We start from the raw sequence: 12,377 nt of genomic DNA, 5'->3' as shown, positions 1-12,377 counted from the left end.
CTTTCTCCTTCTAATTCTTTCCTTTCTCCCTCTAATTCTTTCCTTTCTCTCTTATTCTTTCCTCTTTCTGTCACTTCTTTCCCTCATTTCTTTCTCTCTCTTCTCTCTGTTATGCACGACAGTGAACACTGTCGAGCACGACTCTCTATGCTCTCCTCTTTCTGTCACACACGACAGTAAGCACTGTCAAGCATGACTTTCTCTTTCTTCTCTCCATCTCAGACGGCTCTGAACACCATTGAGCATAACTCTCTCCCTCTTCTTTATTCTTTTTTGTCGCACACGATAGTAAGTACTGCCGAGTGTGACCTTTCTTCTCTCCCACTTTCATCCCATGTGGCAGCGCACACTGATGGGTGTGACCCTTCTTTCCTCTTCTCCTCTGTCTTGCATGGCATGCATACTGTCGAGCATGACCTCCTCCTCCTATCTCCTTTCTGTTTATTTGTTTGACCAGAAGGGAGGCTGATCCTTGTGTTGTTGTGCTAGTCTTGTCGCCGAACAGCCTAGCCGTTGTGCCGGTCTAGTTGCCGTGCCCGTCTAACTACAGTGTCAAATTAGCCACTGCACTAGACTAGCCGTTGCGCCTGTCTTGTCATCAAGCAGCCTAGCCGTCGTGCCGATCTAATTACCGTGCCTGTCTACCTACCACGCCAGGCCAGTCGATGTGCCAGTCTTGCCACCCGATCAATTTCTTCTTTCTCTTTCACCACTCTTCTCTCTCTCGTCATTATAAAATGCGTATTAAGAGTCCCTTGTCAAGGAGATGCCATGAGGCTGCTGAATTGACACAGACCTTATTCTTTCATCCTCTTTTGAGTACACACACATGTGTGTGCTCACCTTATGGTAAGGTGGGATCCTCAGACCCACTTGTCTGTACTCTAATGTGTGTGTGTGTTTGTAGGAAGGAAGAAACGAGATCAAATGATACGAATTCGAAACGGGCCATAGGCCAGGGGCGCATTCCAACGTGATCTAAGAGGGCGCCCACGCGAGTTAGCCAGAGTGTGTCATAGACCCAGGTGAGGTAAGTCCTGCCTCACATCTTAATTTCCTCTCTCGCCGGTTGGTATCCCTGCCCGTGTTTTCCACACACAGTTCCTAAGAGAGTGGTCTCAGGTCCCGATTCCATCTCGAACCTAGAGCCACGCCACTAGGTCATCAACACCTGAGGGTGAGATCGAGGCATCTAACCACTTTTAGCCACTGGCCGATGAGTATTACATGAATCGAGTGAATCGACATCATGAGATCGTCTGACCGCTGGCATCTGGGTTGTATACAGTGATCTATGCAGGTTAGCATCGTGATGATTCCTAACGGCCAACCAATGGGTATCACGTGAGTTGGGCGAGTTAGGTCCATACGAATGTCTAACCATCGGCATCTGAGCTGCATACAACGATCAATGCAAGTTAGCATCATGCAGATTTCTAACCGCCAGCCGATGGGTGTCGCATGACTTGAGTGAGTTAGCTTCATAAGAGCATCTAACCATCGATGTCTGGGCATCCGTGATAGTTGAGCATGGAACTCGTATGATCAAAGGCGAGAAATGGGAGCCGCGAGGCAGAGTTGCGCGGTATTGAGATGGCTTAGATTGTGACTTAGCCTTTGCAGGAATGGGTCAACCGCTTTTCTCTAGTGCAAGGATGACTGGGTTCGCAGACCGCAATAGACGTGCTTCTCTTAAGATATTGCTAGCGATCTTACTGCGCTTTGCTTGCATATGTTGGTTGGGGTAAGTCAAAACCATTCTCAAATGTCTGCTACCCAGGACTAAATCCACTTGAGGGCAAGATTTCCTCATTGCCTGAGCCTTTAAGGTTCATGACTTGGCTTCTTACACTCCAGTCGCTGCTTTTTCAACATGTGGGGTTGCCGCGACCTCAGGAAAACAAGTTCACCCCTGATTGGGGAGGCATGCAATGGAACCTCCATTATTCCCACCTATAAAGATGTCATTACTGCAGTCATGGTTACCTTTGATGATCGGTGATTAACACATGGATTTGCTCATCAGGGTAAATAGAGAAGACACAAGAGTAGAGTAGAAAAGATTGTGAATCGAGACCTATCGAGAGAGAGTTTCGACTTCCTAAACTCTATCATAAACGAGAGGTAAATTACTCTCCAATGGAGTCGCTAGAGATTTGGTCGCTCCGAAATGTGGGTGCGTTAAGAGAAATACATAATGTTTAAACAAACATTAGACTCCATATAGAAAACCATAGGACATCACATTCGAGGCCAAATTCATTCGTGCACTTAATATCAGAAACACATGCTTTATTATTTATACTTGGTACTGAGCAATTCCAGAGATTTATCCTTTCTTACATTTACATCGACTTAAACAATTAAAATACATCGAACACCTTTGATTTTGATTTTGAAACCTATACATCCATTTTTAAAGAAGAAAATACAAATATGTTAAAGAGAAAAGATAACGTCGAGGGCATATTGGCCCATATACCTGTAAGCAGGGACTTGTTATCCTTGAGTCTAGTCTTCAAAAGGGAACGGGTCCAAGTGAATAGTAGGAGATGATTATCTCTCTTCTTGTGTCTTGAATATTACTCTCTTCTCTACTCTTGATTCCTACTGAGGCACAACCTCTGAAGAACTCTTTATCTCTCTTCTAAACTGTGTCTCTCCAAAGTGCGACCTCATCTTCAATTGAGAAGTTGAAGAAACAATTCCCCTTTTGCACAAACTGATTGGCCGTACAATCCGTAAAGCTTTTAAGGCTTTAAGTGCCGGACAATGATACTGACTGTGAATTAAGCCATCATCAGACAGTTCATGACTGTTGTTGAAACTAAGATGGGTTAAGCCATCTCTGGGCAGCTTTAGATTGCTGTTGAAATTGAGATGAGTTAAGCCATTTCTCAGCAGCTTTAGACTGTCGTTCAAACTGAGATGGGTTAAGCCATCTCTAGGCAGCTTTAAACTGCCGTAATCCTTAGTCTAATATCAAAATCCATAGACTAAGCCATACTCTGATTATAATCAAAAGCGGGGCACTCTTAAATGACGATAACACTACCCATCCTCCATAGGTTCGCTACATATCTCCAAGTGGTTTATTCTTAGTCTTTCATTGGGACTAAGTGTTCATACTTTCCGAAGGCAAAGTATGAATCATTAGCAACTCGATAAATGTATTTAGTCTTGTTTGTGATAAAAGTACACCCAACACATGGCTACTGCAGTTTCCTCTCCTTTAGAATTGTCAAACCTTGAAGAGCTGCTAGGATTTCTACTTCATTTACCATCTTTTCACCACATGGTCCAGCATAGCATAGGATAACTACTCATCTAGAATCTCTCTCTACACCTCCCATCTCAGCTAGACTCGGATTCCCCAATGAACTACTGTCAAACTTCAATTTCAAATTACCCTCTCCCCGAGCTTCCCATCACCCTTTTGGTCTCATTTTGATAACTTTCTACAACATAAGATTTTGCAGGTTCATTTCTACATGAACTTTGGACACCCCAAACCCCTCCTTTGTGATTGGAAACCAACTCCATATGGTATGCATAATTCTCCTTTTAATCATCGAGATCTCCATAGCCACTCCTTCAAAAACTTGCCTATTCCCCTCTAGGCAAACTCCCAAATTGAAAAATTAAGACCCCAAATTTTGGTAACCCATGAAATGTTAAAAAATCAATAATCTGAGTATGATGTTGAGGCAAAGAGTCTACCACTCCAAATCTTCCAAATAGCCAACACCATAGTTCATATGTAAACGAGCAATGGAGGAACAAGTGATCTCCAGTCTCATGTTGAAAAAGTATCCACAAGAACAACTTCACCTTATGAAGTTATCCAAAGTTAAGGTCTTACGTTGAAAAAGTATCCACAAGAACAACTTCACCTTATGAGGAATATTCCATGCCCAAATCTTTCTTAGGGAGGTTCTGTTCCATCTAATTTGATTATGATACAGTATTCTATAAGCCGATCTGACAGAGAAACAACCGTCGCTCTCAGCCTCCCACACCATCTCGTCATCAGCATTATGAAATAAACTTACCCCTTCTAACTATTGTAGGAGCACTGAGTACTGCTCTATAAATGCATCATTGACTATATTATAACGACACCTTACCACCCAAGTGTTCCTATCCTAATCATACAGTTCACTCACCTTATCCCTAGAACTCACTGAGGCATAAAAAACCAATGGGTAGGCAACCTTCAAAGGGCAATCACCAATCCACTTATTATGGCAAAATGAGAATTTTGATCCTCTACCAACTTCCCATCTCGATGTTTGTAGCATAACCTTCTACTTTGCACTATCCCTTTCCATACAAAGGATTGGAATCTTGCTCCCCACCTTCGCTCCCCACCTTCCCCTCTCCTATCCATTGGTTTGACCAATCCACACCATACTTTTCTCTAAGAATAGAGATCCATAAAGCCTCTTTCCATGGTCTCGATCTCCACCACCATTTTGCTAGTAGAGACCAATTTGTATATTTCAATCTGCTAATCCCCAGTCCCCCCTCCCCTACCGATGTGCACACTATATCCCAGTTGACAATGTGATATTTCTTCCCAAAGTCACCTGAGTCCCATAAGAAACATCTCATAAGTTTTTCAATCTGCGTCGATACCTACAAGGGCATCATAAGAAAAAACATTTGATAAACTGGCAATTTAGACAGGGAAGATTTTATCCAAGTAGTACGTCCACCTTGGGATAAGTGTCTAGCTTTCCACATATCTAGTTTAATATTAGCCCTTTGTATCATTGAGTCTCATATCGACTTTGGCAGCCTCCCATCCGAAATGGGAAAACCCAAGTGGGTAATAGGAAACTTCTCCACTTTGCACCCTAAATGGAATGCAAGGGATGGAATAATACTCCCTTCACACCCTACTCCAATAAATGAAGTTTTCTCAAAGTTCACCTTTAAGCCGAGCCTAGCTTCGCAACAAAGTAATATCCTGCGGATGTTGACAATCTGATCCACATTAATAACACAAAACAAAAGTGTATCATCAACATACTGCAAGTGAGAGGCTTCTTGTCCATTCGGTATCACCATAAAGGCATTAAATCTACCCCGTGACACCATAATTTGAATACATCTACTAAAGGCTTCATTTATGATTGTAAAGACAAAAGGTGAAAAGAGGGTCACCTTGTCACAACCCTTGGGTTGCTTTAAAAAATGCTTTGGGACTTCCCTCCACCAGAATCGAAAAATGTGTGCTACTAAAACAACCCCTTATCCACCCGCACCATTTCTTCCCAAACCCCATACAACTCATGACTCCCAATAAAACATCCCAATCCACCCGATTTTAAGCTTTTTCCAGATCTAGCTTAATCATGGCTCTTGACTTACCACTCAAAGCCCTCGAATGGATACACTCCTGTGCTATCAACACTCCATAAGGTATGATATGTCCTTTTATAAATGTTGTTTGTGAACTTATAACAACACTGTTGAGAATCCCCTTCAATATCTCTACCAGGACTTTTGCAATTATCTTATACAGACTAGTCAGGAGACTAATAGGTCGGATATCAGAGATACTTGAGACATAGTGTTTTTTCGGGATAAGTGCTATATCTGTGGAATTTATCACATTGCTAAGGGAACCCTTATCCAAAAACTCATTCACTATCATTATTATTTCCATTTTGATAAGGTTCCAAAAAATTTTAAAAAATCACAAAGGATAACCATCCAGGCTAGAGGATTTATCCCCAGGCAAAGAGAAAACGACCTGCTTCACTTCTTCTTTTGTAGCCCAAAACTCTAGGGATTATACCTCCTCCTATGAGAACCTTTTCAAGGTTAAACTCAACAAATTCAGTGTAAAATTAAGCTCCCTTGTGAACAAGCTTTTAAAATGCTGAATAAAGCTTTCTTCCCAAGCCACCTTATTATCATTATAAATTCCACCAAACTGGACCCTTGAGATATCATTATGTATTCTTCTTTAGTTTGCGATAGCATGAAAAAATTTAGTATTTAAGTCTCCCTCTTTTAACCACTTCACCCTTAATCTCCGTCTCCAATTAATTTCTTCTGCCCTAAGATGCTCCTGTAAAGAATTTAACAAAACTAAATTTCTCCTCTTTTAGCTGATGAGTGTAAAGACCCCTCATTTTGAATAGACTGCTCAATCAAACCAAAATTCAGCATAGTCTCCTCTATCTTTTGCTTAATATGGTATTTAATATCTTTTTTCCACTTAATCACCTTATGCTTCAAAATCACCAATTTCTTATGTACCCTATATCCATTGCCCCCGATAATCACATTATTGTTCCAACTTTGCTTAATTAAATCAACCACAACCTTCTCTTCCTATTTTAAAATGTAGAATTAAAGATGCATCTCAAAAGTCCATCATAAAAGGTTGTTTGGATATTGAAAAACCGTCTAATTGATCTTCTAGATATCGAGATGTACGAATATAAAAAGAAAAAAAATTTCAATTCGCAAAATAGTGTATCTTGCAACACATTATCAAGACCGTCAATTTTCAAGATTTTTATGTGTTTAAATATCTACTTGATTTGAACCATTTTTAGAGTTTAAAATTATATAATTTGAGATAAAAATAGATTTTTAAACTATCTTAAGAATTTTTGAACTCAAAATTTCATTTATAACAAAAAAAATTAGAGATAGGATTTAATTGGATTGTTTAATTTTGCAACCTCATGCAAACCACACCCTAAATTAAAACTTCACACTTGCAAGTTTGCTGCTTAAGTACCGTACATTAGTATAAGTTTATATATCCGAAAAACTACAATCATTACTCAAAAGTGTCGTCAAAGCCTAGAAAAAAAAAAACGGCGTTTTCGTCAATTTGTACATAATATATTGATTACAAAGGCGTTACGTGAAGCTGAAAATATATAAATAAATAAAATAAGCGGACTCCGGAAGCCATTGAAATCCGGTTTACGCTGCGCCTTCAGGAACCGAAACCCTATGCACGCACGCACATGTATCCACCCTCCATTGAAATCCCCATTCATATTCCCAACTCCACCTCCTCTCTCTCTCTGTCTATTATCGAGTCTTGCTTCCACCATTGGTCTCTCTCGCTCTCCTACATTTTCGATTCTCGTTTTGTGCTACGCCGCAGTGGACAGTTTTGAAGGTCAAGGAAAATTGCAGGGTTTCGATTCTAACTGTAGGGCATATATCCATCCCTCTCTCTCTCTCTATCATTCTGAGAGGCCAGAGAAGGTCATGGAAAATTGCAGGCCCTCTCGGTTTTCAGTTCAACTCTAGGCCTGCATATTTTTCTCTCTCTCTCTCTCTCTCTCTCTCTTTCTCTCTTTCATTCATTCAATCTATTCTATACGGAGAAGACGAAAGCCCTTTGGAAGGTCGCCCTGCTCTTTGATGCCCTAGCTTTTGCTCCCTTCTCCTTCGGCATAATTACAAACCCTAGGAGCTGTTGATTTCGTTCCAACGTGTGTCTGTGGTAGTGGGCATTGGTGCAGATGCCCTTTGCTGCACATGCCTCCAGAACCTTCTCCTTGGGATCGGAAGGAATACTTGAGGGAGAAGAGGACCGATGCCACCACCACCTCCTTTAATAGTCGTATATTTGCCCAGGCCCTCCGCCCTCCTGGTATTAACAGTGCCTTCCTATTCCTTGTTTTTTTTTGTTTCCTTCTTTTGATTCCATTGTTTCTTCTTTTCAGTTAAGTTTTAGGGCTTGGATGTTCTGAGATCAATCTTGTTACTTCCTGTTGTTTTTATTTTCTTATTTCTTTCAATGATTGCTTTTGATATTTGGCTTGTGATTTTTGTTGAAACGTCTCTTGAGCTGGAACCCTCTTTGCATTCTGGTTTCTAGAAAAAAAAAAAAAAAAAAGGCAAATCACATCTGATCTGAATCATCTGATTATGATTATGGTTTTAGGTTGATCGTGTATCTTCCATACATCGACCCATTTTGTTCTATTTTTGTTGTGGTGTTTTGTCTCATTAATTTCCTTGGGGTTTCTATGCATGTATGCATGTATTCCTAATTAGGCTAAATATTTGCCTTTAGCTTCTTTCATACCTGAATTTATATTCCAATCTCTCTACACTAGTGATTTGCATCCCCAGTAGTTGGGCTCTCGACTTTGTGTGCTGACATGATGATATGAATCCATTCTCACTGGTTTGTGAAGGTCAAAACAAGCAAGGTGTCCACCGCAATCAGTTCTCCCCCCAAGAATCTCATCATGGTTGCTCATCAAGAACGGCCACTGATTTCATGCCTCATCCAGAGGATGAGAGGCTTTGCATTTCTAGGGCAGCAGAGGCAAAACACAGGAGTAATAGCAATAATACTAATAGCAAGACGAATGACGATAGGTCTATGCAACAACATAGGGATTTCAAGTGGGAAGGGTTCCCGGAGATTAGGCCTGATCTGAGGCCTGTTGCTGACATGCTAACTCACCAACCATCATCTGAAATTGGGAGCTCGTTGGAGAAGACCCACAATCAGTCTAACTCTAAAGATCAGGAGAATGCCAGCAAGGGGAGCATTGGTTTATTGATTGGCCACAAGACATTGGATAACAATAACACCAGGAGATATTCAGAGAAGGCGGCCTTAGAGCCCCACCTTGAGCGGCTCGGGAGCTTTGGTAGTGACAGTCACTCACAGGAGCATGACCATTCACTGAGCTCGATCGGTTGGAAACCTCTGAAATGGACGCGTTCAGGAAGCTTAACTTCTCGGAGCCCATCTATACTTAGCCACCATTCAAATAGTTCCAAGTGTATAAAATTAGAGACGGACATGGGGGTTGAGAATCTCTCTCGAGGGAAATCCTCTCCACCTCTTCAGTCGCCTTCGGGGATTGTTGGCACGGCTTCTTCGTCCTCTGCACCATTGGAAGAGACTTGCCCTAGCAAGAAGAAACCACGGCTTGGTTGGGGTGAGGGCCTGGCAAAGTATGAGAAAGAGAAGGTTGAGGGTCCAGATGATAGTATTGGCAACAAGAATGACTCAACAAATAAACAAGGGATGGTTGTTGTTAACACATCTGTGTTGAACTTGCAAGATAGCAGTCCTAGACTGGTGGATAGATCCGGGTGTGCTTCTCCTGCAACTCCATCATCTTCTGTTGCCTACAGTTCCTCCCCAGGTTGGTCGGTTGGTTCACTGGCTAGATCTCTTTCAAAGTATTACTCTTTGCTTTCTTAGTTTGCCATTCCTGCAATCTTTCTTTCTGATTGTGGGTCTCTGTTTCGCACATCCTTCTTTTTGGGCAATCTAACCTGATCGAATTGCCATAATTACTGAAATGGGGTTTATCATGGTCCTCGCTTTATTGGGGACACTGCTTATGTTTGCTGTTTTAGGACTTCTTCTCTCGTGGTCTATGTCTCCTTATATGGGACCTTTTTGCACACTGATATCTGTAGTCAGGTGCCACGCACATTAGTACAAAGTCTTTTTGTGTTTTGGCTGCACTAAACTCTTGCTGTCGCTCTTTAAAGTGATTCTATTTTGCAATATTTCTTTCTGTGTCACTGTTTTGGTAGCTTGGCAAATTATTCCTCCTATAATTTGGAGGATTTACTTTAGTGCTTTGAGTCTAATTTTTCCTCGGGTATAAAGCTACAGTTGCTAGTTGTTGTACTAGAATTGATAATTAGATGCTGCTCTTGCATTCAGTTTTTTAAGCTGTTGTGAATGTTCATTTTAAATGTTTGGAAGCAGGTTTGGAGGACAAATCCTTTGTGAAATTCTCTGGTACTGAGACCGGCCATTTTAATGAATCGCCGGCTCATGAATATCTAGGCGTTGTTGATGGATCCCCTGCGAAACTAGAGCATTTGGAGCTTAATCCAATCTCTGATGTGAACTCTCTTGCACTTGACTTGCTGCAAACTGAGGAATTGTGCTTTGGTGATTCTCACTTCACCAGGACTACTGCCATAAATAGGATGCTTCTGTTGAAAAATGACATTCTGAAGGCATTGGAGAAGACGGAGAGCGAGATCGATGTGTGTGAAAATGAATTAAGGTCATTGAATACAGAGATTGATTCTGGGCAACTGTGTTCTATTGCTTTTGATTGTGTTCCAGAATCAAGGAAAGAAGAATATAATGCTGCATTGGAGATGATGTCTGACTCTATGCCTAATTTGAATGTTTCTGCTGAGGTTCCAGGTGTAGTTGAGGTGACCAGGCATGAGGACGAAGAGGTCCACCTTCCAAGCGAGACTGTCGCTGATGATGAGTTGGATTTTTCCATATCAAAAAATTGTGGACTTCCCTGTACTGACAGAGAATTGTTGGGATCTGATGCATCAGAATTGCAACCTGAAGGTTGTGTTGTTGATTTAGAGGAGCCTGTGGGGTTACCAAGTCCAAAGGGGATTGCTTCTGAGTCATCTGCTGTAGATATGGTTGGACACGTTGTGAACACTAGTTGTGATGTCAAGTTGCATTGTGGAGATGACAATATTTTTAATGCTTTGATATTCTCTTCTAACAAAGATTTAGCAAGAAAAGCTACGGAAGACTTAGCCAAAGCACTGCCTAGTGGTCCCTTACCATGTGATATTCCTTTAGTCAGAAAGTCCTTGGAGATTGACAGTAGCATGTCAAGTAGAAGGGATTTGAAGCAAATAGAGGAAAGGCTGGCCAGGCGAAAGAGGTTTTTGAGTTTTAAGGAACGGATTCTGACACTCAAATTTCGGTCTCTACGCCATCTGTGGAAAGAGGATATGCGACTGCTGTCTGTTAGAAAGCATCGGGCAAAACCACAAAAACGCTTTGAATTGAGTTGCCGTTCGTCACAAAGTGGGCTTCAAAAGCACCGGTCATCAATTCGATCACGATTTACATCACCTGGTTAGTTTTTGTTTTGACTTCCCTGATAGTTACTTTTTATTTTGTCTTTTGACCATGAGATATTCCATTATTTCATTTAAATTGCATTGTCTTGCTGCTCTCATGTCTGATCCCAAGCTAGTGTGGCACCCCGGTTGTGTGTTGGGGTTGTTTATGTTAATTATCAGTTCAGAATGACTTGCGTAATGTTTTTGTTATATAGTTTAGAGCAACTATTGTGGGTAATTCTCCAATTGGAACATCTTGTGTGATTCTGTGGCTTCATCCCAACTTTATTGAACTTAACATTTCTTCCGTTTGCATTCGTGACTTATATTTTATTTTTATTTTTGAAATTTCTTTCTTGAATTACATTGGCAATCACCAATTACATGATGGTGACATTGTTTTTGATCTAAAGTTACAAATAGGTTGTTGCAATGCTAAATTGTTTGTTTTACTGTTTTTTATTTGCTCAGATGTATTCCTTATTGTTTGTTAAGTTTTTCTTTGCAGGTTCTGATTGAGAGGAATTTTAATGGTTACATGCTTAAACCTTTTGGGCTAACTTTTTTGGTGGTGGTTTTCTTTCAATTTTTTTTTTTTGCTTTTCTATTCTTATCAATTTTAAACTTCAGAAGTAACGAAGAAAAATAAGCCGAGAGAAAATAAATTTCTAGTTTGACAAATAGTAATGCTAGTGTTATAAACCTCAAAACAGAAAGGAAAAAAGAACTTCTGTACTTTTTGTTGACATAGGTTAATAATTGTATATGACTTACTTTCCACTTTGAGTTGGTCTCAAGCTGTTCAATGACTTTGCTCTCACTTTTTTTGGTGACTTGGTTGCACAATATTGCATTAGCATTGCAGTTCATACTTCTTATTTTTTTCATTTTCTTCTTTTATTTTTTTGGGGAAATTTCTAAAGTTGGCTTCTTTATCTTCTGTTTCATTACTATTGTGGTTCCTTGGTTTCTATTTTTGGGAAATTTCTAAAGGCAGTTCACATAACAAATGTTCTTCTACTATTTTCTTTATAAGATTGGGCCATTGGTTGCTTTCTTGGCTTGTATAACAACCTGGAAACTAGATTTTCAACCAAAGGAGGCATCTTCCTTTTTATTTCATTGGAGAGAGTAGGTTTAATGCAAAAGCTTGGAGTTGATGGATCAAACCACTTGCTACTTGTAGTGGGTGCTAGGGTGGAATAACATTATACAGACCTGATCTAGATATTTTGATGGACAAGACTGCCGAAAGTAGTACCTAAAGAGGGTCTGAGCCATATTACAACAAACCAACTTAAAAAAAAGGGTGCCAGCTAGAACTGGTGTTAGATCAGTCAGGCTTTACATCTTGTTTTCTTTATCCCCTGAAATTTGTATTTATTGTTACTTAGTTTTAAATTAGAGTTTCAGGAATGGTCCTATCGTTAAGCCCACCAGCTGGGTCTTTTTTGACTGGAGTTCTCAGCTGGGGTTTGACATGCTGTTCTGGTCTTTATGGCGATGGTGTGGATCAC

General features: G+C 40.5%; 1 protein-coding gene across 4 annotated transcripts in view; it reads left to right on the top strand.

The window, feature by feature from the left end:
• The window catches only part of LOC18427375 (Duplicated homeodomain-like superfamily protein), a 75,346-nt gene that overhangs the window by 44,926 nt on the left and 18,043 nt on the right, over positions 1 to 12,377 (top strand). For 2 of the 4 annotated variants that reach the window (XM_020663065.2, XM_006836427.4), the window contains exons 1-3: positions 6,905 to 7,636; positions 8,187 to 9,155; positions 9,734 to 10,873. In XM_020663065.2, the coding sequence (XP_020518724.1) occupies positions 7,522 to 7,636; positions 8,187 to 9,155; positions 9,734 to 10,873 (2,224 nt within the window). In that variant the 5' untranslated portion in view covers positions 6,905 to 7,521. Of the gene's footprint in view, positions 1 to 6,904; positions 7,637 to 8,186; positions 9,156 to 9,733; positions 10,874 to 12,377 lie in introns of those variants that run through there. The other 2 variants (XM_088874417.1, XM_088874416.1) reach the window with 1 other exon arrangement.

Source organism: Amborella trichopoda, chromosome 8, assembly GCF_054954075.1.
Source record: "Amborella trichopoda isolate Santa Cruz 75 chromosome 8, AtrichopodaSantaCruz75HAP2 v2.0, whole genome shotgun sequence".
Taxonomy (NCBI): domain Eukaryota; kingdom Viridiplantae; phylum Streptophyta; class Magnoliopsida; order Amborellales; family Amborellaceae; genus Amborella; species Amborella trichopoda.
Note: the sequence above shows the minus strand (reverse complement) of the source record. Positions and strands in the feature narration are given on the sequence as shown.